The 27,413-nt window shown below is 42.9% G+C and overlaps 2 protein-coding genes across 2 annotated transcripts; one reads left to right on the top strand and one right to left on the bottom strand.

Annotated features, from left to right (window-relative positions):
- The first annotated feature begins 290 nt into the window (after positions 1-290).
- LOC124288925 (mucin-5AC-like) lies at positions 291-7,504 on the top strand. The gene is made up of 6 exons (XM_046725517.1): positions 291-302; positions 443-634; positions 962-1,558; positions 5,321-5,795; positions 6,122-6,353; positions 7,381-7,504. Exons 1-6 carry the CDS (start codon positions 291-293, stop codon positions 7,502-7,504), a joined length of 1,632 nt encoding a protein of 543 aa, XP_046581473.1.
- Positions 6,820-20,738, bottom strand: LOC124288926 (uncharacterized protein C56G2.4-like). Its single transcript, XM_046725518.1, has 10 exons — positions 20,504-20,738; positions 17,504-17,779; positions 16,659-16,888; positions 14,829-15,003; positions 14,433-14,537; positions 13,512-13,644; positions 13,019-13,149; positions 12,600-12,870; positions 11,520-11,695; positions 6,820-7,893 (listed from the first exon to the last, which is right to left on the bottom strand). The coding sequence occupies exons 1-10, from the start codon at positions 20,736-20,738 to the stop codon at positions 7,844-7,846; spliced, it is 1,782 nt and encodes a 593-aa protein (XP_046581474.1). The 3' UTR covers positions 6,820-7,843.
- Positions 20,739-27,413: the final 6,675 nt, after the last annotated feature.

Below are 27,413 nucleotides of genomic sequence, written 5' to 3' on the forward strand. Positions count from 1 at the left end.
ATCTGCTGTTTACAACACTATATCTGACCAAACGCTTTTACAAATATGACAGTTCCGAAGTATAATAATACCATAGTTGAGTATTAGTATTGAGTACCATAGTACACGTTATATCGTTCGTGTTGAACGAGATAAAACAGAACTATTTATCGGAACCTAAGTCTGAAGCAAGTGTTCGTAAAATCTTCAGTTCTCTGAGCATGGGTCACTGTCTGCTTTGTGGAGCTGACATGGCTTGGCTCAGTGTTATTTGGGTCTACAGCGCTTCAGGAGTTGTATCTTTCAGCAGGATGGAAGGCGTGGTAAGCTGTGTTGTAGATTTAACACCATCACATACCTGAGACACGGCTTTCATCTCCCCATCTCCCAGATAGCGTCACTTCGACTGTCCCTGGTAGCGTCACTTCTACTGTTCCAGTTATCATCACTTCGACTGTCCCAGGTGGCGTCACTTCTACTGTCCCAGGTAGCGTCACTTCGACTGTCCCTGGTAGCGTCACTTCTACTGTTCCAGTTATCATCACTTCGACTGTCCCAGGTGGCGTCACTTCTACTGTCCCAGGTACCGTCACTTCTACTGTCCCAGACAGCGTCACTTCGACTGTCCCTGGTAGCGTCACTTCGACTGTCCCAGGTACCGTCACTTCGACTGTCCCAGGGGGCGGTGGGGTAGCCTAGTGGTTAAAGCGTTGGTTCGTCACGCCGAAGACCCGGGTTCGATTCCCCACATGGGCACAATGTGTTAAGCCCATTTCTGGTGTCCCCCGCCGTGATATTGCTGGAATATTGCTAAAAGCGGCGTAAAACTAAACTCAGTCAGTCAGTCAGTCGACTGTCCCTGGTAGCGTCACTTGACTGTCCCAGGTACCGTCACTTCGACTGTCCCAGACAGCATCACTTCTACTGTCCCTGGCAGCGTCACTTCGACTGTCCCTGGTACCGTCACTTCGACTGTCCCTAGTACCGTCACTTCTATTGTCCCTGGTACCGTCACTCGACTGTCCCTGGTACCGTCACTTCGACTGTCCCAGACAGCGTCACTTCTACTGTCCCAGACATCGTCACTTCGACTGTCCCTGGTACCGTCACTTCTATTGTCCCTGGTACCGTCACTTCGACTGTCCCTGGTACCGTCACTTCGACTGTCCCTAGTACCGTCACTTCTATTGTCCCTGGTACCGTCACTCGACTGTCCCTGGTACCGTCACTTCGACTGTCCCAGACAGCGTCACTTCTACTGCCCCAGACATCGTCACTTCGACTGTCCCTGGTACCGTCACTTCTATTGTCCCTGGTAGCGTCACTTCGACTGTCCCTGGTAGCGTCACTTCGACTGTCCCTGGTAACGTCACTTCTATTGTCCCTGGTACCGTCACTCGACTGTCCCTGGTACCGTCACTTCGACTGTCCCTGGTACCGTCACTTCTATTGTCCCTGGTACCGTCACTCGACTGTGTCTGGTAGCGTCACTTCGACTGTCCCTGGTAGCGTCACTTCGACTGTCCCTGGTACCGTCACTTCGACTGTCTCCCAGACAGCGTCACTTCGACTGTCCCAGGTAACGTCACTTCGACTGTCCCAGACAGCGTCCCATGTCTCGAGAAACCTCGACGTAGGACACTGACTCCTCCACAAACATCGGCAGGTTAGATGTCCGATCGAGGTGTGTTAAACGTTTTGTTTTGTGCCCCAGCTTCGGAAATATTATCAACATTCCGTGATTGTATTGTGTTGCGAGCATTAAAGGGAGTGCACAATGCTTGGTGCTGGAGCCCCATGCTTGTCACAATGGTGTAATGTGTATTTGGTCACTGGAAATCTGACACTATATGAATGCAATTCTTCTTCTTCCCCCAAGCGAAGACAGATCTGTTTAAACTAATAGTATCGTGGTAATTGGAAAGGTTTGAGCTCTTCCTCTTCATAAATGCTATGTGAAACGTTGACAAAGTGGATTCCATAGAACTGCGGACACGCCATAAAGCAATATCCATTCAGTGTCTAATGGCACCCCACATTATGTTGTAATAAACGTCTGATTACACGACCTCCAGTTTACACCCATGGTCGCCTGCAGTAGCCGATACCTTGAAGAAAAAGGATGTCAGTGAGTGAGCAGAGCGTCATTCTGTGTTTCAGAGATGATCCACCATTTTTGTACTTCATATGTAGTAATGTTAATGCTCCTATGGTTTAATGTGTGATTTAGGTATAGTCTATTTGCAGTGAAACGTACCGATGAATTTCACTTTAAGCAAAAAAGCAAGTCAAACATTGTGAATGTAAGATTGTGAATCCTCATTATTTTACCTTGCCAAATGGACATTTAAATATGAGAATTTTAATCCAATTAGGATAAAAGTTGTTTAACAAACGACCATAGTTTCAAATCGCTATTGTTGGTTTGCATTACAAGGGTGTATGCACATTAAATGAAACACCGAGAACAAGTAGGGTTGGTCCGAGATAACATTTATCACGTACCGCACGTGCATTTTTCACTGGTCCAACTACTGCGCTCACCCCCTTGTAATATACATGTACACGGGATAAAGGGACTGTGTTATAGTTCACACAGCCATAGTGCCCAAATACACTGTACACATAAGATATATAGATTTACAATGGTTGAAATACTACATGTTAGCAATTGTTTTCAAACCCCTGTACTTTACGAACCTTGGGCCCGAGGGCTTGTGTGAAATGTAAATTTCTATGACAATTATTCCACAGATTAGCATGTGATCTTCCCCCCTCCCCAGTTTTTGTATATTCATGGGATGACCAGCAGTTCTTTCAGTCCCACCTGCCTCCCCTGGGGGACGTTCTGACGTCACCCCCTCCGTGGACCCCACACTCCGGTGGTACCAGTGAACGCTCGCGTGTGTTTCCGGGTGCATAATTACACACCTGGTGATGAGTCCTGGATAACGCGGAGGGATAAATACGAGTGAAGTGGTCGGGACAAAACATAGGGCGACCGTCTGCGAGTTGTCGGCACTCTTCTGTGAGCGACATCACCAAGGTATGTTTTTTGTGATTACGATATTATTTCGGATAAACGTTGTTACGCATGCTTTGGAAAAGAAGTATTTTCGTTTCCTCTGGAGAAAGTGTAGAATTTTGAAAGGGCGTCCAGTGTTCACCACAGGATTGCTGTAAGGGCTTCCAGTGTTCACCATAGTATTACTGTAAGGGCTTCCAGTGTTCACCATAGTATTACTGTAAGGGCTTCTACTGGTCACCACTGTATTACTGTAAGGGATTTCAGTGTTCACCACAGTATTACTGTAAGGGCTTCAAGTGTTCACCATTGTGTTACTGTAAGGGCTTCTAGTGTTCACCATAGTATTACTGTAAGGGCTTCAAGTGGTCACCATAGTATTACTGTAAGGGCTTCAAGTGTTCACCATAGTATTACTGTAAGGGCTTCAAGTGTTCACCATTGTATTACTGTAAGGGCTTCAAGTGTTCACCATAGTATTACTGTAAGGGCTTCCAGTGTTCACCATAGTATTACTTTAAGGGCTTCCAGTGTTCACCACTGTATTACTGTATGGGATTTCAGTGTTCACCATAGTATTACTGTAAGGGCTTCAAGTGTTCACCATTGTGTTACTGTAAGGGCTTATAGTGTTCACCATAGTATTACTGTAAGGGCTTCAAGTGTTCACCATAGTATTACTGTAAGGGCTTCAAGTGTTCACCATAGTATTACTGTAAGGGCTTCAAGTGTTCACCATTGTATTACTGTAAGGGCTCCAAGTGTTCACCATAGTATTACTGTAAGGGCTTCAAGTGTTCACCATAGCGTTACTGTAAGGGCTCCAAGTGTTCACCATAGTATTACTGTAAGCGCTTCCAGTGTTCACCATAGTATTACTGTAAGGGCGTCCAGTGTTCACCACAGTATTACTGTAAGGGCTTCAAGTGTTCACCATAGTATTACTGTAAGCGCTTCCAGTGTTCACCATAGTATTACTGTAAGGGCGTCCAGTGTTCACCATAGTATTACTGTAAGGGCTTCAAGTGGTCACCATAGTATTACTGTAAGGGCTTCCAGTGTTCACCACAGTATTACTGTAAGGGCTTCAAGTGGTCACCATAGTATTACTGTAAGGGCTCCAAGTGTTCACCATAGTATTACTGTAAGGGCTTCAAGTGTTCACCATAGTATTACTTTAAGGGCTTCAAGTGTTCACCATAGTATTACGGTAAGGGCTTCAAGTGGTCACCATAGTATAACTGTAAGGGCTTGAAGCGTTCACCATAGTATTACTTTAAGGGCTTCAAGTGTTCACCATAGTATTACTTCAAGGGCTTCAAGTGTTCACCATAGTATTACTGTAAGGGCTTCAAGTGGTCACCATAGCATTACTGTAAGGGCTTGAAGTGTTCACCATAGTATTACTGTAAGGGCTTGGAGCGTTCACCATAGTATTACTGTAAGGGCTTCCAGTGTTCATTACAGTATTACTGTAAGGGCTTCCAGTGTTCACCATAGTATTACTGTAAGCGCTTCTAGTGTTCACCATAGTGTTGCTGTAAGAGCTTGAAGCGTTCACCATAGTATTACTTTAAGGGCTCCAAGTGTTCACCATAATATTACTGTAAGGGCTTCAAGTGGTCACCATAGTATTACTGTAAGGGCTTCAAGTGGTGACCGTAGTATTACTGTAAGGGCTTCAAGTGGTCACCATAGTATTACTGTAAGGGCTTCTAGTGTTCACCATAGTGTTGCTGTAAGAGCTTGAAGCGTTCACCATAGTATTACTTTAAGGGCTCCAAGTGTTCACCATAATATTACTGTAAGGGCTTCAAGTGTTCACCATAGTATTACTGTAAGGGCTTCAAGTGGTCACCATAGTATTACTGTAAGGGCTTCAAGTGGTGACCGTAGTATTACTGTAAGGGCTTCAAGTGTTCACCATAGTATTACTGTAAGGGCTTCCAGTGTCACCATAGTATTACTGTAAGGGCTTCCAGTGTTCACCACAGTATTACTGTAAGGGCTTCCAGTGTTCACCACAGTATTACTGTAAGGGCGTCCAGTGTTCACCACAGTATTACTGTAAGGGCTTCCAGTGTCCATTTTGTTGTTTATAATGTCATATTTTCCACTATAGAAAGGGTGTGTTTGGATGCGTGCGTGCGTGTGTGTGTGTGCGTGTGCGTGTGCGTGTGTTTATGTGCCTTTGTTTGTATGTGTGGTTATCGAGGTAACATATATATGCCTGACACTGTCTCGGTCACTGACACACACCCACTTCCCTGGGCAGTTTGTGTGACTCGTTGACGTCCTGTTTCTGTTTGTTTGCAGGTCACCATGAGGGCAGCAGTTATCGCCGTCTCTCTTCTCTACGTCATCTTTGTCGTCGTTCATGACGTTGACGGCACATTCTTTCGGCGACGTTTTGGTTTCAGAACATTCAGGCGCCGGATTCCCTACAGGCCGCACATAATACAGCGCCCTTATTATCCCAAAACTGTCAAACCTCCCCACCCAACTCCAAAACCTCATCCTCCACCGACAACGCCAGCACCAACAACCTCCAAACCCCACCCACCACCTACAATAAAACCTAAATTGACTGATGTCCCTACCGCCCCCCTCCCACCAAAGCAACCTGACGGCAAAACCCCGTACCCCCCATATCCATACCCTCCTTATTATCCTCCTCCACCTTACTACTACCCCAATCCACAACAGCCGTACCCCCCACAACAACCGTACCCCCCTCAGCAGCCGTACCCCCCTCAGCAGCCGTACCCCCCACAACAGCCGTACCCACAGCGTAAGTATAGCGTGGACGATGTCTCCCCACTTAAAAATCAAATGTGCTGATTGAGATAGGTAAAGTGAACTATATCGAAAGATCGTATTTGGCTCTGTAGACGGAAAAACGACATAAATATAAGGACTTAAAATGTTTGTAGCCCACTAGGGGCTATGGGTACATGGTAATTTGGGTACATGGGTCCGACCCTGACATGATGGGCTCCTTGGTCTGTCAGTCTCTCGAGTGGTAAATGTCTACATGGTTCCCTCCCCCAATAAACTGCTTTACCGTGACAGTTGTCTCCTTCAGTTGACGTTAACTCCACACTGTCTATATTGCAGCGACTGTAACTGTCCGCGACTGCGTCAGTGACGGTTGTGACTACTCCTGTTCGCCCATGACATACCTCAGCGGCGTCAAACACTGCTGCCCTCAATGTTCCAAAGACGTCTCCATGACGACGGGTACAAACGACAAAGGGGGACTTCTGCTTATGTACCTATCAGGCTACTGTCCAGTACTGATTGTGACGACATCACTACGTTGGTGGTGTGACATTGTGGACAGCACTAGGTTAGATGTGTTGTACATCGCTTGGCCGGCAGATGCATTGCACAGGGACTGGTCAAGCTTCATTACATTCCATAACTTGGACAATAAATCATCATCTTTTAGCCCAATATTTGTTATCATTCTAAGCCATACATAATGTACCTGTTTCTCATGGTCCAGTTGAATGTAGGGAGTGTATTTCTGTGATCTGTACAAGGTTCATAACCATTTCTATCACTAAATGTGCATCCATTCACGCATCACGAGTCTTACTAACTCCGGGGAGGTAGGGTAGCTGAGTGAGGCAGCTGTAGTCGCCCGCAAGCCCCCGTCTCCCAGGACCTCTTGACTGTCCTATAGCAGCAGACGATCAGTAATACTAAGTGTGTAACGTCTCACCGCACCCTGTTGTGGAACATTTCTCACGACCACTAGGTACCTGGAGCCTATCTGCCACCGGAATAATGTACAATGATAACGTATTCAATTTCATTATAATAAATAATTTTATTAATTATGTTCAACAATAATATATTATTAGTATTTACAATATTCACATGTGGATGAGGTACTATGTACATGAGATGGTGATGAGATAAGCGAGAAGGGTGAATCGCATTCATCCAGAGATGGCAAGAGAAAAATGATTAAATATAACATGCTTTCATGAAATACTAAAATAATTAAAACCATCAGTTCATCAATCGGAAACGAAGAGCTCATTGTTCTTCAATTAGACACCGCCGAAAGAACAAAAATGGGAAAAAAACCAAACGATTTTTCGATTATCATACGAAGAGATTCCGCTAAACACTGAGTACACCAATGAATCCTTGATGACACCAGGTGCTCGTGACAACACCTTGTAATAAGGTTAAACATGATATGCCCTACGGGTAGTAGTAGCTGTTTGTTGTTGCCTGGTGCCTTGCGGCAATACACTTCTACCATGTTATTGATGATTTCAATGATTATACCTGACATCACTGACATTCTTGACGTACAGTGTGACTGTGGATCCCTGTAAGAGAACGTTCTTGACGTACAGTGTGACTGTGGATCCCTGTAAGAGAACGTTCTTGACGTACAATGTGACTGTGGATCCCTGTAAGAGAACGTTCTTGATGTACAGTGTGACTGTGGATCACTGTAAGAGAACGTTCCTGGCTTAGAGTGTGGCTGTGGATCACTGTAAGAGAACTTTCTTGACGTACAGTGTGACTGTGGATCCCTGTAAGAGAACGTTCTTGATGTACAGTGTGACTGTGGATCACTGTAAGAGAACGTTCCTGGCTTAGAGTGTGACTGTGGATCACTGTAAGAGAACTTTCTTGACGTACAGTGTGTCTGCAAATCACTGTATGAGAACGTTCCTGGCATACAGTGTGACTGTGGATCATTGTAAGAGAACGTTATTGGCGTACAATGCTCTTTTGTCACTCGACATTAGCTATTTTTCGTTCAACTGTCACTCGGTGCTTCCACGCCCTTACGCATGTGCAAACATGTATCTATTTCCGGTTCCGTCTCAACCATTTGCTCTTCCAGCTTGTCCATTGTTCTGAAACAAGTTTAAAATAAAATTGAAATAAGAAATAGGGTTTCATTTGAAATATGTTCTTGAGTTTATACAAATGTGGGTATCTACACTCCACGAACTGCGGGCAACATGATGTCCTAAATGTAAAACATCCTGGACGTACTACGTGTGTGGCAACGAGAGACTGATGGCTGAATGACATTAGAGGGCGGCATGCTTTGTCGTGTAGCGTCTTGGACATCCCATCTTAAAGAGGGCCAGTGCGGGCTAACACTAAGGAGACGTTATCTCCGTATCGTTAGACGAATACTAGACAAGGTAACGGTAGCTGACAAGTAAAGACCTGATTGAAACTTGATAGGGCTGCAGTTTGGTCGACCCTAGGCCCTCTTTGAGACGGTTCCCGTTCCTACTTTCTTGTTCAATTCTGAAACGAACGGTTAGTCACTAAAAACCAAATTATTTTCCCAGAAACAACGTGACCTTGATACAATTTCACACAAAATCGTTTCCCAAAACGATGTAGCATATGTATAGCACCCTAGCACCCTACGTTCGTAGAGACCTTCGACAGATGTCTCTGTTAGCATAATATATAAAAGTATTCTCCCACACTTTGGTTAACAGGAATGACAGAATTTTTCATTGAAATATTCCAGTATGTAACGCCCTTCAAAGTTAACAGGTCAGCATCGCGGATATATCACTTCGATCTATACAGTTGGTATATGTTATATATTCAACCCTGGCTGGTATATACATCTATATCGTCATGTCGACCAGTAGTACCAGGGTATCTGATATATCACCTCGATCTGTACCGTTGGTATATGTTATATGTTCAACCCTGGCTGGTATATACATCTATATCGTCATGTCGACCAGTAGTACCAGGGTATCTGATATATCACCTCGATCTATACCGTTGGTATATGTTATATATTCAACCCTGGCTGGTATATACAGCTATATCAGCATGTCGACCAGTAGTACCAGGGTATCTGATATATCACCTCGATCTATACCGTTGGTATATGTTATATATTCAACCCTTGCTGGTATATACATCTATATCGTCATGTCGACCAGTAGTACCAGGGTATCTGATATATCACCTCGATCTGTACCGTTGGTATATGTTATATATTCAACCCTGGCCGGTATATACATCTATATCAGCATGTCGACCAGTAGTACCAGGGTATCTGATATGTCACCTCGATCTATACCGTTGGTATATGTTATATATTCAACCCTTGCTGGTATATACATCTATATCGTCATGTCGACCAGTAGTACCAGGGTATCTGATATATCACCTCGATCTGTACCGTTGGTATATGTTATATATTCAACCCTGGCTGGTATATACATATATATCGTCATGTCGACCAGTAGTACCAGGGTATCTGATATATCACCTCGATCTGTACCGTTGGTATATGTTATATATTCAACCCTGGCCGGTATATACATCTATATCGTCATGTCGACCAGTAGTACCAGGGTATCTGATATATCACCTCGATCTGTACCGTTGGTATATGTTATATATTCAACCCTGGCCGGTATATACATCTATATCGTCATGTCGACCAGTAGTACCAGGGTATCTGATATATCACCTCGATCTGTACCGTTGGTATATGTTATATATTCAACCCTGGCCGGTATATACATCTATATCGTCATGTCGACCAGTAGTACCAGGGTATCTGATATATCACCTCGATCTGTACCGTTGGTATATGTTATATATTCAACCCTGGCTGGTATATACATCTATATCGTCATGTCGACCAGTAGTACCAGGGTATCTGATATATCACCTCGATCTATACCGTTGGTATATGTTATATATTCAACCTTGGCTTGTATATACATCTTATCCAGCCTCATGTAAGAATGTCGAGTTTTGATTGGTTCACGTGACTCTGATAAAATACCATGTACACCCGTCACGATCCGTGAGAAGGGAGTACAAAAGTCATATTATTCCGCCACGCCTCGGTGACCACGCGAAGTGAGAAAAGCGTGCATCGCCAAGCCTTTAGTAACGTGCGCTGCATTGAGGTCAATCGATCAGCTGTTGTCAACATGGCAGCAAGGAAACGTTTTGCCACAACAACTGAGAATGAAATTGATGCGTATTGTTTTCTTTTGATTTAGTAAAAACATTCGGCTAGATAAATGCGTTATCATATCGTGTCTCGGGAAATGCGGGGTTTTATCAGTTCCTTACTGGAGACTGATAAAACCCCGTATTTCCCGAGACACGATGTGATAACCTATAATATCGTCTTATCTTACCTCACACATCAATGTCGCTTTCTGATTGGCTGAGCGCTCTTCTATTGTTCTCAAGCAGTAACATTTCAATGTACCCCGCTGTCAATGGCAACTCAATTCGTACTTCGTGCACGTGGTAGTAATTCTTTATTTCGAATAACATTGAATCACGTATGATGTATGGAAATTACCGATGTTTTGCGAATGCAAATCGATGGAAGGGAGATAAATCTGTTTTTCTTGTCAGCAAAATGTAGCGATGGCTACAGAAGACTTGTACCCGTGCTTCAAACAATTCAAAATTAACATTAAGGTGTTCGGTAAGATAAATACGTTGTTCACTGGTCCCTCGGGGCCCATGGGTTGATGTACCCTCGATGTTTGTTTATGTTTCCCTCGCCCTTCAGGCTCACCTTCTATAGCCTTACACAGTCGTTTTCTTCAGGACAAAGCCAGAGGACCAGTGTAAACTCTACATGTATTTCACTACATGTTTAGTTTTCTGTCACTTATAAAGTTTCGATTTATAGGAAAATTAAAATCTGAAAACCAATTTCGGAGTATGAATTACCCTCAATGCTGATGGTTCATTTTCCTTAGTTAGGTAGTGTATTTCAAAGATTGCATATATGCAGTGAGCAGGATCCGTTCACTAATGGCGCTACATCAGGCTAACACGGGAACACAACGCTTTAATTGCAAGACAAACAGTACCTGTCGGGTCCGGTGTCGTCTCCAGCACAAGGTGACGTAACGGGTGCAGAAGCAAACACGGGTGCAGCAAACAGTGACGCACAGATTGTTCGGTGAACGAAAAGTCATTTCCACAGTTATCAATGCAGACATTATTGTGCTGTCCACCAATAAATAAAGCGTTCCACATTTACAAAGCTGAACTAACCTAGACAACAGATTATACTTGACAGATACATGTTACACTCCAGTACTACTTCAGTTACACATCATGCACTTCAAGGGTTTATGAGATTAAGTATTACATGGTTATATAGCACATTATGAGGGGAATGTTATTACAACAAAGGTGATATGATTAACAAAACAACAAAGTGGAATCCCAATAACGATACTGATTTCTATAAACATAACCAGTGTCAGCAAAACATTGACGGCAATACAACATGGCTAGGAGCATATGCTACACACAATCAAATGCAGGTATTCAACAAATACATATCCTTCCAATGGTCAAATATTCATCAGTTCATACAGAAACACTAATGTAAACAAAACGTTCGCAAAGCTTAAAGCAAATCACAGGAAACGTTGCCACTGAAACAGAGTGAAAGCGAGCACAAGTAACAGCTCCAGAGTGCACCAAAGGGAGGTAACTCGGGCACCTGAAGAAGGACAGGGAATTCCATAGCCGGGGACGTCCTTGCACACCCGACAACGAGGCTGTCCCATGCCTATATAAATATGACGAACAAATTCGTCGTTTTCTGAAAGCATCCATGTTGCTCCGACCAACTTGAGGTTATGTGTTTTTACCAGAGAAGTCAGAGAGTATCGGCACCTGAAATGAAAGCGATAACGTGTAAAGAAGTGACACGTGAGAAACTATGTACATTTCAGTAGACGGAGAATCAGTTAGTAGCCTCGACAGTATCACCTAATACCGTTGGTAGGCTGTAATATCGTCATATTGTTGTTATATACCATTAGACCGTTGGTAGACTGTAATATCGTCATATTGTTGTTATATACCATTAGACCGTTGGTAGACTGTAATATCGTCATATTGTTGTTATATACCATAAGACCGTTGGTAGACTGTAATATCGTCATATTGTTGTTATATACCATTAGACCGTTGGTAGACTGTAATATCGTCATATTGTTGTTATATACCATTAGACCGTTGGTAGACTGTAATATCGTCATATTGTTGTTATATACCATTAGACCGTTGGTAGACTGTAATATCGTCATATTGTTGTGATATACCATTAGACCAGTGGATGTAATCTTCAACCATACAACCAACTGGTACCAGGTTCTTAGCTGACCTTGCGACGTGAGACAGCTGTTTCCGCCCCTGGTGGTGGAGTGCAACAGTCACAAGAGCACGTGCGGTGCTGGCTAAGACAGCATGGCACCAAGGAATGGTCACGATGCCAGCCTGGATCTCCAGGACACAGCTTGCAATGTTACCACAAGAACAGTTCCCGCAGCGAGATAACTTTTCCATATCTGGCACCAGATAACCTAGACAATATTTGACAGCTTGTTTTCATTACTTCGTCCCAAATCAGGCAGGACTTTCAAATGTCCTGATACTGACGATATAGTGATCGGTCAAGAGATGAACGCTATGTCAGGGAGATGTGAGGTTGATCTCTTTTATAAGGATTCACTGAAGGATCCAAGAACCCTCACAGACATGCCTGTACTGGCTGTGAAGTCAGAAGTCGACTTACCTGCCCCTGAACATCTTGGAGCAGTTAGCCGCGGCGTAGGACGAGACCTCTGACGGCTCCAGCTCGTAGCCCTGCTCGAACACCAGGAAGTAGTAGTTGTGGGGCTTCTTGTCAGGAGGAGCCGGCCCGATGTAACTCTGGACTACCTCGCCGTTATCAACCTGACCGTCACAGATATTCACAACCAACCAATGAACGAACGGGATTTCTTTGCTGCCGAATTCCGGAAGTGGAACATCGGGGTCGACCACGATCAGTGTGAGGAGTTTGTCTGAAATTATATGGACACCATCCAGACTCAAGCATTTATAAGATTTAAAGAATTTTGAACAAATGACCCAAGCAGGTATCGATGAATTGTTTCCAATATACGGCACAAAGGTAGAAGCTAAACAACACTATAGGTGATTATACCATACCCCGGAAGTCCCGCGTGGCGCTGGGGAATGCTGTTGCCATGGAGAGTTCAACTTTTGGAATAACTTCTTGCCGTGCGAACGCAGCTTTCACTTTGGCATTTCCTATTGGATTGAGAGAGATTGTTTTTTGTCTGCAAAACAAGCATATATAGTGAATCCGTGTCATCGGTCTATGTGTAGAGTGTGATCATGAAACAAATATACAACTGATACTTAAAGAAATCAAACGGTAATTTTTTGTAAACTTTGAACACTTATTTTTTATATCACGTGTAGGATAAAATGTGGCGACATCGCGTGAAAGGTAATCCATTCCTATAGGCGATATCACGTGAACAATGATATACTTGTTCTATGTGTTAACAAAGCATATCACGTGCACACATCACGTGACAACAGGGATCATTATTGTAGGCAAGCTTCTACAGTCGGACATTTCCACGCCAGATGACATGCACGTGATGACATGCACGTGGTCGTCGCTGCTACTTACGGCAATGTGAAGAAGGAGCAGCAGGAGTTGAAGTTGACGGCGGGCGACTGGAAGGTGACGTTCACATATACATTCATGTCCGGACGGTATTTCTTCTCGCGGGGGATGAACGGCGTCTCCTTCGTCTTGAACGCTGCAATGACACGTGACATCTCCAGATATCTTGTGGACACATATTACATGTACTTAGGTGTGTTTGTCTGTGTGTGCGTGCTTGCGTGCGTACGTCTGTCCTTGTGCATGTGTGGGACCAAGCAAGACCCGATCCATTCAGTCCCATCTTCCGACCAACGTAAGCTTCTAGATGGACAAGAACGATGTATTTGTGATTTGGCAGCTGGAAAATATCAGTTTCCAGTTGTCAAACGGAATGGTCTTTTCCTCAACCGGAGTATGTATCGGGACGCTCACGTGAGCAGGTGCGAGATCCTGTGTGAAGTAAGTATTTCAGATTGTATGGGAATACGTTTAGAATAAGATGAATATGAGCCAGCCAATGAACGAACGGGATTTCTTTGCTACCGAATTCCGGAAGAGGAACAGCGGGGTCAACCACGATCAGTGTGAGGAGTTTGTCTGAAATGATGGGCTCCCGTCGTGGGACACAACACCCAGGTTTGGGCGACTATTCCAGACCGGGTTCCGTGTACGTCATTGTTTCCTGATGGCGTGAACCGGAGACCAGGAACCAATACGCTGAAGACATGTGTCCAGCTGATTTACCCTCGCCAATAAACTGTTCACATGTGTTCAGCTGATTTACCTTCGCCAAAAAACTGTTCACATGTGTTCAACTGATTTACCCTAGCCAATAAACTACAGACATGTGATCAGCTCATTTACCCTCGCCAATAAACTGTGGTATGTGTTCAGCTGACTTACCCTCGTAAATAAACTGTGGTATGTGTTCAGCTGACTTACCTTCGTAAATAAACTGTGGACATGTGTTCATGTAGCCCTTCTTCTTCATGATGTCTGCAGCGTAGGGGTCTCCAACAACTCGCACCCACGACATCGCCACCGGACCTACAATAAAGAATCTATTTAAGTTTTGTAAATTCTTGTTGGGACACAAACGGGTGGTCTCCTGACAAAGATGATGAATGGTAATATAACCCTCAGTATGTAGTGCCACTACCTCACTTATTGGGAGGGAAAGAGCCATGCTGGGGGAGTAGTTACCTATGAGAACGGTGTATATACTATTAGGGAGAGTAATCTTCTGTATCAAGAATTATTTACCTATGTGAGAGACTTTTGTTCTGACGAAGAGTAATCAACTGCGAAAGAGAGTATTTACCCGTGATCGGACATTACCTGTGAGAGAGAACTGCTGTGCGAGCTCCCTGAAGTCAATGGGGCTGGACCTGTGAAAGAACTTCTGCCTCCAGATGACTGGCATCTTGATGTAGGCCTTCTGCTTGAACAGCAGGAACACGTACGGGTTGACATTCTTCGTGGGGTTCTGTGGTCCCTCATACACCTGGATTGCCTGCACATGAACAAGGAAAATAATTAGCACCTGGATTACTGCACACTTTCATCAGTTACACACCTGGATTACTGCACACTTTCATCAGTTACACACCTGGATTACTGCACACCTTGATCACTTACACACCTGGATTACTGCACACCTTGATCACTTACACACCTGGATTACTGCACACCTTGATCACTTACACACCTGGAGTACTGCACACCTTGATCACTTACACACCTGGATTACTGCACACCTTGATCACTTACACACCTGGATTACTTCACACCTTGATCACTTACACACCTGGATTACTGCACACGTGGATTACTACAACCTTGATAGTAATACACCTAAGTGCTGTAACTCCCATATATTAACATAGACTTAAGGTAGTCTTAGCGCTGAGGTTGGTTTGTACAACGGCACCCTAGTTTGCCTCCCCATCCCTATTTGTTAAAGCACCGGGAATACTGCACTTCATGATTAGCTTGCACAGGTACCGTGACAGTAGCTTGTAAAGGGACAACGTGTGGCCCTTGTGTTATGTACCATGACAGTAGCTTGTAAAGGGACAACGTGTGACCCTTGTGTTATGACTGTAGCCTGTAAAGGGACAACGTGTGGCCCTTGTGTTATGACTGTAGCCTGTAAAGGGACAACGTTGTGACCCTTGTGTTATGACTGTAGCCTGTAAAGGGACAACGTGTGGCCCTTGTGTTATGACTGTAGCCTGTAAAGGGACAACGTGTGGCCCTTTGTGTTATGACTGTAGCCTGTAAAGGGACAACGTGTGGCCCTTTGTGTTATGACTGTAGCCTGTAAAGGGACAACGTGTGGCCCCTTGTGTTATGACTGTAGCCTGTAAAGACAACGGACAACGTGTGGCCCCTTGTGTTATGACTGTAGCCTGTAAAGGGACAACGTGTGGCCCTTGTGTTATGACTGTAGCCTGTAAAGGGACAACGTGTGGCCCTTGTGTTATGACTGTAGCCTGTAAAGGGACAACGTGTGGCCCTTGTGTTATGACTGTAGCCTGTAAAGGGACAACGTGTGGCCCTTGTGTTATGACTGTAGCCTGTAAAGGGACAACGTGTGGCCCTTGTGTTATGACTGTAGCCTGTAAAGGAACAACGTGTGGCCCTTGTGTTATGACTGTAGCCTGTAAAGGGACAACGTGTGGCCCTTGTGTTATGACTGTAGCCTGTAAAGGAACAACGTGTGGTCCTTGTGTTATGTATCATGACCTTCGCCTGTAATGGTACAACGTGTGATCCTATGTTACGACAACACTTGACTTCAAGAGTCTTATGCCAGTATACTGTACGTATCACGTGACCACTTCCTATCCTTAAATAACACTTGATCCTGTAAGATAATGCGATTTACGCACAGAAGACTTACTTCCGGTAGTATGAATGACCTGACATGTTGAATACATCTGAAATCATCGTGATAACTTTCTCATATAACCGGGGTCACGTCTAGTGAATAGCCTAGTGAATAGCCTAGTGAATAGCCTAATGAATATGTTTGGGTTTTTATAAAAAAAACTTAGCTTGGGAATGGTAAACAAAGCGATTACACGTATATGACAGAGATGAAACCCGGTCCCCGTCTTAGCATGCGCCATCGGCGCTACGGTGTGACTTGATGTGGGCACCCACCTCTCCCGTCGTGACGTTGGAGCCCCTGATGTTGATGAAGAAACCCTTTATGTTGAGGTAGCCGGGGTCGAGGATGATGAGGGAGAACATGTCTTTCTCCTCCGACTCCCACCAGAGGTAGGGCATGTCCTTCAGCTCATAAGGGGTGTGGACCTGGTTGGACAGGGGGTCGACGGAGATCAGCTTGGAGTGCAGAGAGCTGAACTCGTTGCCACACGCTTCGTACTTGCCTGTATAATAACAACGTGTGGTACATGTGTGAATTCTGTCGCAAAACTAAAAAAGGGGTGGAAAATTAAAAACATTCATTTGAATATAGCTTCATTTCATGAACACAAGTAAAAGTTATTGAACATTATTAAAAGTCTTGTCCCAGCACTGTATACACAGTTAAACCAATTCTGTGCAATGATTTGTGTTGTTTCTGTTAAATAACGGCAGAGGAAATAGTTAATAAGGAAGTTGTGAGAATTAACAACACACGCGGATTAACATAAGGCCAGTTTAAATCTGTACCTAACTGCCTAACTATGATCAAACACGTGTGCTGGTTGTGCTGTCCTACAGTCCAAGATATAGGCAAATACCATCGCTCTTAGTCATCATATCTTTCATTTATGCTCTCGCCTTAATTTCACGAACAATACAAACGGTTTGGTTCACGCTTGTATTTCATAAATTACAAATAAACTCTTTCGATGACTATTTACAGATATATTCATGTGAAAGACCAGCCTACTTTGCTGAGGTATAAGATCCGCCACAACTGGCAGAACGATGAATGTATTGTAGCAGCAGACTACCTGCATGGGTCAGCGAATGCATTCGCGTATAAGCCCACCTACCTGGCTGAGCGATGAATGTGATCTCCATAAACCTGTCCAGGTTCTTCTTGTCGTAGTCTCCGCGCTGGAATATTCTGGAGACTACACTATCCTCGGAGTAGGGTTTTGGGTTGTAGCAGTCGACGCTGAACTCGGACTTGTCCCCGCACTTTGACACATACTCGGATCCGAACCAGAACGTCTTGATGTTCTCTGCTCGCCGACGTATTGCGCTAAGGCAGGATGACAGGTCCCAGGTCCTCCTGCTCTCGGAACACAAAGTGTTCTCACTCTTATCTGGAACAAACACACTCAACATAGAAAAACAATTTTTTCACAGACAGGTTATATTTTCGGTACCAACTTCAAAACATATACAATCATGAAATGAGTAGCGGAATGTTTTTTCTTTCATTCTTTCATGACATCCTGGATTCCCAGAAATTATTTTTTCTTTGTTCTCAGACTATTTTCCAGCACTTCAATCGCAACTGTCCAAAGAAACTTAGCACTTATGTTGCTAAAAAACTGCTGGTATAAATAAATATTGATGCGGCGTAACATATGTTACATTTGACCACTTTCTAAAATGGCATTGTGTATTTCATAGCTTTCGGCAGTGGGAGCCGTGCCAATTAACACTTATCAGAGGGGTACACAAAGTCCGCAGTCTAGACTACCAGTTGTCCGACTTCCATTTTTGTGGAAGCCGCGGTGGCTGAGCGGTCTGGGTGTCTGACTTTGTGTGCTAGCGATTAGGTGCCTGACTCTGAGGGTGTGGGTTCGAATCCCGGATGCCCAAAAAGTTCTAGAATCTGTACTTTACTAAGAAAGTGTAATCCCAAATATAACAGGTTACACTTGACCACTTTCTAAAATGGCATTGTGTATTTCACAGTGTAGACTAGTGTTGGGAATTGGTTAAAATCTAATAATTGATGATTGGTCTATTACAACCGATCAATCATCGAAAATAATTGGTTAGCGTCATTTATCAAATGTTCCTGTTATTTTTGTTAATGCACACAAAATAATAAAAAAAAAACATGTAGTAATTTGGTTTTTCTGCAAATTGCATAAAGTCCATTTGCAAATTTTGCATATTTAAATGATGATTAGTATGTTAGGAACACATATTTCCTGGATTCTTGAAGATAAATTTAATCATGACTTGTAGTGCTTATGAAATGTAAATTTAATGACACAGACAAAACCAGCCTTGTGAAAAATATTGTTAATGCAAACAAGTGTTCCAAGATTGGTCGTGTTCGATTACGAGAAAACATGTTCGATTGCTTGGTCGTTTAGTCACTGCGACCAATCTTCGATTATTTCAATTAATCGGACCACCACTAGTGTAGACCACCCTTTCCTTGTCAGCTGGGAGATGATACTGTGCCAGCTGCTTCAGTCATGTCTGTTTCTGCATGGTCTCTGTATGGTCTCTGTATGGTCTCTGTATGGTCTCTGTATGGTCTCTGTATGGTCTCTGTATGGTCTCTGCATGGTCTCTGCATGGTCTCTGTATGGTCTCTGTATGGTCTCTGTATGGTCTCTGTATGGTCTCTGTATGGTCTCTGTATGGTCTCTGTATGGTCTCTGTATGGTCTCTGTATGGTCTCTGTATGGTCTCTGTATGGTCTCTGTATGGTCTCTGTATGGTCTCTGTATGGTCTCATGCATGGTCTCTGTATGGTCTCTGTATGGTCTCTGTATGGTCTCTGTATGGTCTCTGTATGGTCTCTGCATGGTCTCTGTATGGTCTCTGTATGGTCTCTGTATGGTCTCTGCATGGTCTCTGTATGGTCTCTGTATGGTCTCTGTATGGTCTCTGTATGGTCTCTGCATGGTCTCTGTATGGTCTCTGTATGGTCTCTGTATGGTCTCTGCATGGTCTCTGTATGGTCTCTGTATGGTCTCTGTATGGTCTCTGTATGGTCTCTGCATGGTCTCTGTATGGTCTCTGTATGGTCTCTGTATGGTCTCTGTATGGTCTCTGCATGGTCTCTGTATGGTCTCTGTATGGTCTCTGTATGGTCTCTGTATGGTCTCTGTATGGTCTCTGTATGGTCTCTGTATGGTCTCTGTATGGTCTCTGCATGGGTCTGCATGGTCTCTGTATGGTCTCTGTATGGTCTCTGTATGGTCTCTGCATGGTCTCTGCATGGTCTCTGTATGGTCTCTGTATGGTCTCTGTATGGTCTCTGTATGGTCTCTGCATGGTCTCTGTATGGTCTCTGTATGGTCTCTGTATGGTCTCTGTATGGTCTCTGTATGGTCTCTGTATGGTCTCTGTATGGTCTCTGTATGGTCTCTGTATGGTCTCTGTATGGTCTCTGTATGGTCTCTGTATGGTCTCTGTATGGTCTCTGTATGGTCTCTGTATGGTCTCTGCATGGTCTCTGTATGGTCTCTGTATGGTCTCTGTATGGTCTCTGTATGGTCTCTGCATGGTCTCTGTATGGTCTCTGTATGGTCTCTGTATGGTCTCTGTATGGTCTCTGTATGGTGTCTGTATGGTCTCTGTATGGTCTCTGTATGGTCTCTGTATGGTCTCTGCATGGTCTCTGCATGGTCTCTGTATGGTGTCTGTATGGTCTCTGCATGGTGTCTGTATGGTCTCTGCATGGTTTCCCACGTGTTTGTGACAGTGTCTTGATGATGTGCTGTATGGCAGTGTTATTCAGTGTACAATGTAAGGCAGAGTTGTGATTGTACTACATTGTTTCCGTCCAGTAAATGGCAGTGGGGCGCTGTATTTAGACTTGGCGTCAAGTGGAACATGGAAGCTACTAGAATAGCTACTAGAATCCAGATTTAACGGAAAGTTCCGGGAGAAAATTATGCCACAAGTATCGGTCATGTGCCACCTCGTCTCACATTACATCAAGACAGGCAGTCTGTTAAGATACTGAGTTTCAACCTGGATATCCAGCCAAGAGACTTTCACCATTGCTGACCGCTGCTAGTTAGCCTATCTATACTGTGATCAGTGACCTCCCTGTTATTAATGTCACGTACATGTGTGCAGGACAGGTATAAAACCCGCTGTGATGTGATGTAATCTGGCAGGCTGCACTGCACGACACTGTCGACACCTATCCCATTGACTAAGTGCACTATCTGGGCAGCAGCATCTCCGGCACTGCTGCGACATCACGGACTGCAGGCGGAAGGTATGCAGCTCAGTGTTTGTTCCGCTGACACACATACAGTTCCCCATCCCACTGACGTCAGGCTGCCAGAGTTCATTCATATTCTCACTAATCACTGTTATGCCTGTTTTTATCTTCAACATATCCTCATGAACTGATAGGGCGGTATTTATATGGATTCCATAATAATATCCCTCCAGTTGTCGAACCTTAAATGTAATAATGAGACATTTGGTGAATAGCACGACTAGTATACATGTTCATCCAACACTGGTATATATTGACATGAATAAGTGATAACGTTCTGTCTCCAAAGTTCGTGATATTTTGAAATAAGCTTATACATAATTCATGAATACCCCCAGGCAGGCGCTACACCTGTAGGTACAACAATCTGGACGTTGGTCGTTGTATTAAAAGTGCTGTCCTCACACTCTGTGCTCCCGGTTAAAGCTTACATACGTATATATAGCTGACATACGTATTATATAGCTGACATACGTATATACAGCTGACATACGTTTATACAGCTTACATACGTTTATACAGCTAACATACGTATATATAGCTGACATACGTTTATACAACTTACATAAGTATATATAGCTGACATATGTATATATAGCTCGCAGCTGACATACGTTTATACAGCTGATATACGTATATACAGCTTACATACGTTTATACAGCTGACATACGTATATACAGCTTACATACGTTTATACAGCTTATAATACGTATATATAGCTGACATACGTATATATAGCTGACATACGTTTATACAGCTTACATAAGTATATATTGCTGACATACGTATATATAGCTGACATACGTGTATATAGCTGACATACGTATATATAGCTGACATACGTGTATATAGCTGACATACGTATATATAGCTGACATACGTGTATATAGCTGACATACGTATATATAGCTGACATACGTGTATATAGCTGACATACGTATATATAGCTGACATATACGTGTATATAGCTGACATACGTATATATAGCTGACATACGTTTATACAGCATACATACGTATATATAGCTGACATACGTATATATAGCTAACATACGTATATAGAGCTGACATACTGTTATGGATATGGCGTTAAACGCAACTCACTCACTCACTCACTTAGTGCAGGTGTTTCACGTCTATGTTCATGGACTAACCATAACGGCCTTAGTAAGGTATACAGTATGCTGCTGGTGTAGGTCTAGTATTCAACAGCATGTAATGATGAACACACGGACCCAAGGGGTATGTGATCAGCACGTGTCTATTCTTTGAAGGTGATCGGATGGCCTGAATAGATTATCAAACAAACACCAGCATCTAATCACGCCAATCCTCTCGTTTGTAAAACGTGAACAGAGCGCGAACTTTGACATATCGTAACATCTCGTGAACTCTCAACACTTTTCCTCTGATCTCGTTCAAGTTAGTTTCACCAGCCCTTACCCCCCGTAGTGCTAGTCAGGCGGTCGGGACGGAGATATGGAGCGCTTGTCACGCGCAAACATTGACTTTAATTTACGGTGTTTAAGTGACAAGGATTCCTGACAGAATGACCCTGTAGCCTGCCGTTCAAGTAATTACTTATCTTGTTTTCCCGTCGCATGGCCGAGCATGGTAGATATACCCGAGGTCGTATCGTACCATGAATCATTCTAAAAACATTTAAAGGAGCGAATGGTTTAAAAAGCGGGGGGGTTATTTGTTACGAGCGCCGAAACTTTACAAACATTCAAACGTGATGCGGAAATAGCACGTGAGTCACGTGACCTCACCTGGGACCCATTACTAGATACCCGGCGTCAACGTCAACTACATCAAATACACCAACTGAGCGGGGTTCCGTACATCATTCCGCACCATTCATTCCGTGATGGTCATCATCATCATTCACGATGGAGTCGCCCTTAGATAACATTAACAAGGTGAAACATACAGATTGCCTCACCGGACCAAACTGACCTCAGTTGTTTACTGCTGCTGGTGAAATTACCTCCTGTGTCCGGGTGAAGTGATGTTCTCGCTGACCAGCCTTGACCAGCGGGAAATACCACACCGACCATGACCTTACACAGAAACACGAAACACAAATACGGGCATGTGGGTTTATATATTGTGGTTATAAAAGGACACGGTTTGTTTAACGAGATGAGAATAGGCCGAGCAATCAAAGACCAATCCTGGAAGAGGTGAGTGTTTCTTCTGTGAATAAAATATATGAAGATGGTGCGAAGCAGTGAAAGTTTTTTAACCACTTACACCCCACACACCCACAGTGAGTCACTGGAACATTTACACCTCACAGTGAGTCACTGGAACATTTACACCTCACAGTGAGTCACTGGAACATTTACACCCACAGTGAGTCACTGGAACATTTACACCCACAGTGAGTCACTGGAACATTTACACCCACAGTGAGTCACTGGAACATTTACACCCACAGTGAGTCACTGGAACATTTACACCCCACGGTGAGTAGCTGGAACATTTACACCCCACGGTGAGTAGCTGGAACATTTACACCCCACGGTCAGTCACTTGAATATTTACACCCACAGTGAGTCACTGGAACATTTACACCCCACGGTGAGTCACTGAGACATTTACACCCCACGGTGAGTAGCTGGAACATTTACACCCCACGGTCAGTCACTTGAACATTTACACCCCACGGTGAGTAGCTGGAACATTTATACCCACGGTGAGTCACTGAGACATTTACACCCCACGGTGAGTAGCTGGAACAGTTACACCCCACAGTGAGTCACTGAAAAAATTACACCCCACGGTGAGTCACTTGAACATGTACACCCCACGGTGAGTCACTTGAACATTTACACCCTAAAGTGAGTCACTGGAACATTTACACCCCACGGTGAGTCACTGTATCATTTACACACCACAGCGAGTCACTGGAACATTTACATCCCACAGTGAGTCACTGGAACATTTACACCCTAAAGTGAGTCATTGGAACATTTACACCCCACGGTGAGTCACTGGAACATTTACACCCCACGGTGAGTCACTGAAACATTTACACCCCACAGTGAGTCATTGGAACATTTACACCCCACGGTGAGTCACTGGAACATTTACACCCCACGGTGAGTCATTGGAACATTTACACACCACAGTGAGTCACTGTAACATTTACACCCCACAGTGAGTCACTTGAACATTTACACCCCACAGTGGGTCACTGTGCATGAATTAGTCCCTGGTGTAGAGACAGTGGTTGTTGTCACTACTACGTAAGGTGAGACAGTCACTCCCAACATCAGGGGAAACTTTACAAGGTCTGTATAACATGACGAAAGGTTAAATGTGTATCTCCTGGTATCCCATTGGTACTGGGAGATGGCAAAATGCCCCAAATGAACACAGATTTTGTAACTTATGTGATCACATTTGATTGGTGATGAGTTTCACTATTTATTTATATGTAATTATTTTGCAGACATACGTAAATCTTTGTTGAAACGAACCGTATTGTCCCTGGCCGAATTTGTCAATGTTCCGTCAACTTATTTCAAGTAAAACATCTATCCTTAAAAATGTATCAAAGTTCATTAAGATGGTTTGTAAACATTTAATTGATATATCATTTGGTCACCGTGTTGTATATTTTGTATGTACTCTTATGTTATACTCATGTTCCACCGATGGTGGATTATTGTGAGTAATAAACGAGTGATGATGTTTCATTCCTTGTGTATTCACATTCATCAGTAATAAGTTAATGTCTTCACTTATATCTTATGGTTTCGAACAATATTCGTTCAGCTGAGCTAAGTAATCATCCCCACAATTACAACAGTATGCATATTGATGCCGCGTGACATCAAGGTGTCATATTGTGGGGGGTGTCACACAGTGAATAAGCCCAGGGTGCCTGCTGTGTGTGTGTGTGTGTGTCTGTCTGTCTGTCTCTGAGTGTGTCTGTGTCTGTGTGTGGGTATTGGATGTGGAGTGACGGGAAGCTAATTAGCGAAGGAACTGGACTGCACGTGGTGAAAATAAGCGACCCCCTAGACATATAAATATTGTAATGAACGCCGACAATTCAAAGTCAATGGTAGCTTCTGTGTACGTAGAGAGTAACCGTGTTATTTTATTTTTAAAATCGTTTTAAAACATGTTGATATTTTACGCATGATATTGCCTTCATCTAACACGTGCAGTTTGTGTTGGCAATGTAAACCATGCCAATACCACCTCTGGTTATATGTGTGAACAGACTACACAGCGGCGTGTCAATATCGCGGCACATGCTGGCCGTGGCAGGAGGGGGGGTCTGTATTGACTGCGGTCAAATACTTCTTTCTTTACTTGCTTCAATCATCTCGTGTTTTGCCTTAAACGTTGGAAATTGATAATGAGAGGTTTCCCTCATAATGTTGGGGGTCAAGTTCAAATCAACTGGGTATGAGTTTTAGTTTTGAATGAACCTAGACAATATGTCTTCCTACGAATTCAAGCCAGCATGCTACTCTCTGAAGCTGTTTCCACACGCAGGAACACACGTGTCACTGGTCTTTGAATGGCATTTAGAAGTGACGTACAAAAGAAAGAGAGTTTTTATGGATGTCAACTACTTTATTATGAGGAACACAAGGTTTAGGAGCATATTCGTACTCCTACATTCACCTGATGAATGCTGTAAGGAGTAAGGATAAACGTTGTGTTCCTCATAATACAGAAGTTGACGTTCATAGACGCTCTCTTCCTTATACGTGTAACTGATGGCAAACTGCTTCTGTACATCGGGCGTCTCTAAACAACGTGCTGTATCGTAACACTGTTAAGTGTATATTAGATTTAAGCAATCTTCCATATCGTAATACTGTTAAGTGTATATTGGATTTAAGCAACGTTCTATATCGTTAAGTGTATATTGGATTTAAGCAACGTTCTATATCGTAACACTGTTAAGTGTATATTAGATTTAAGCAACGTTCTATATCGTAATACTGTTAAGTGTATATTGGATTTAAGCAACGTTCTATATCGTAATACTGTTAAGTATATATTGGATTTAAGCAACGTTCTATATCGTAATACTGTTAAGTATATATTGGATTTAAGCAATCTTCAATATCGTAATACTGTTAAGTATATATTGGATTTAAGCAACGTTCTATATCGTAATACTGTTAAGTATATATTGGATTTAAGCAACGTTCTATATCGTAATACTGTTAAGTATATATTAGATTTAAGCAACGTTCTATATCGTAACACTGTTAAGTATATATTGGATTTAAGCAACGTTCTATATCGTAATACTGTTAAGTATATATTGGATTTAAGCAACGTTCTATATCGTAATACTGTTAAGTATATATTGGATTTAAGCAACGTAATACTGTTAAGTATATATTAGATTTAAGCAATCTTCAATATCGTAATACTGTTAAGTATATATTGGATTTAAGCAACGTTCTATATCGTAATACTGTTAAGTATATAATATCGTTAAGATTTAAGCAACGTTCTATATCGTAATACTGTTAAGTATATATTAGATTTAAGCAACGTTCTATATCGTAATACTGTTAAGCAACGTTCTATATCGTAATACTGTTAAGTATATATTGGATTTAAGCAATATCGTGATATATTAGATTTAAGCAACGTTCTATATCGTAATACTGTTAAGTATATATTAGATTTAAGCAACGTTACTGTTAAGTATATATCGTAATCGTAATACTGTTAAGTATATATTGGATTTAAGCAACGTAATACTGTTAAGTATATATTAGATTTAAGCAATCTTTAATATCGTAATACTGTTAAGTATATATTGGATTTAAGCAACGTTCTATATCGTAATACTGTTAAGTATATATTAGATTTAATCAACGTTCTATATCGTAATACTGTTAAGTGTATATTGGATTTAAGCAACGTTCTATATCGTAACACTGTTAAGTATATATTAGATTTAAGCAACGTTCTATATCGTAATACTGTTAAGTATATATTGGATTTAAGCAACGTTCTATATCGTAACACTGTTAAGTATATATTAGATTTAAGCAACGTTCTGTATCGTAATACTGTTAAGTCTATATTAGATTTAAGCAACGTTCTATATCGTAATACTGTTAAGTCTATATTAGATTTAAGCAACGTTCTATATCGTAACACTGTTAAGTGTATATTGCATTTCGCCACATTTGTTTCCAGATGTAATAATATTCCGAAAGAGTTAGCACAAACAATGTGGAACCAAACTGTCAACACACAACTTTACTCGGCTTCCGTATCTGACCATATCTGAGAGATTTTATTCACAATAATAATAAGGATTGGACTTTCGTTTTTCTTTCAAAACTATGATTTTTTTAACAAACCCAACAATTAATGGAATGGGTTTTTTTTCTTCTTCGGAATTTCATGGCAAGAGAGATGCTGATGGGGACTGAAGCAGAGAGGTGACAGGCAGGGATGGGAAGGTCACATCTCGGCAGACAGTGATGGGAAGGTCACATTTCGACAGACAGGGATCGGAAGGTCACATCTCGACAGACAGTGGTGGGAAGGTCACATCTCGGCAGACAATGGTGGGAAGGTCACATCTCGACAGACAGTGGTGGGAAGGTCACATCTCGGCAGACAGTGGTGGGAAGGGCTCGGCAGACAGGGATCGGAAGGTCACATCTCGACAGACAGTGGTGGGAAGGTCACATCTCGGCAGACAATGGTGGGAAGGTCACATCTCGACAGACAGTGGTGGGAAG

Source organism: Haliotis rubra, unplaced genomic scaffold (assembly GCF_003918875.1).
Source record: "Haliotis rubra isolate DU_JTF1 unplaced genomic scaffold, ASM391887v1 Scf43, whole genome shotgun sequence".
Taxonomy (NCBI): domain Eukaryota; kingdom Metazoa; phylum Mollusca; class Gastropoda; order Lepetellida; family Haliotidae; genus Haliotis; species Haliotis rubra.

What these genes read in the sequence shown, in the direction of transcription:
- LOC124288925 (XM_046725517.1), top strand. An exon ending in ACAACAGCCGTACCCACAGC is followed by an intron (nt 5,796 to 6,121) that starts GTAAGTATAGCG and finishes TCTATATTGCAG; the next exon opens with CGACTGTAACTGTCCGCGAC. An exon ending in GACATTGTGGACAGCACTAG is followed by an intron (nt 6,354 to 7,380) that starts GTTAGATGTGTT and finishes CTTGACGTACAG; the next exon opens with TGTGACTGTGGATCCCTGTA.
- LOC124288926 (XM_046725518.1), bottom strand. Translation starts at nt 20,738, where the DNA reads ATGAATGAACTCTGGCAGCCTGACGTCAGTGGGATGGGGAACTGTATG. An exon ending in TCCACAGTTTATTTACGAAG is followed by an intron (nt 13,645 to 14,432) that starts GTAAGTCAGCTG and finishes GTGTCATTGCAG; the next exon opens with CGTTCAAGACGAAGGAGACG. An exon ending in AATTCCCTGTCCTTCTTCAG is followed by an intron (nt 7,894 to 11,519) that starts GTGCCCGAGTTA and finishes AACTTGTTTCAG; the next exon opens with AACAATGGACAAGCTGGAAG.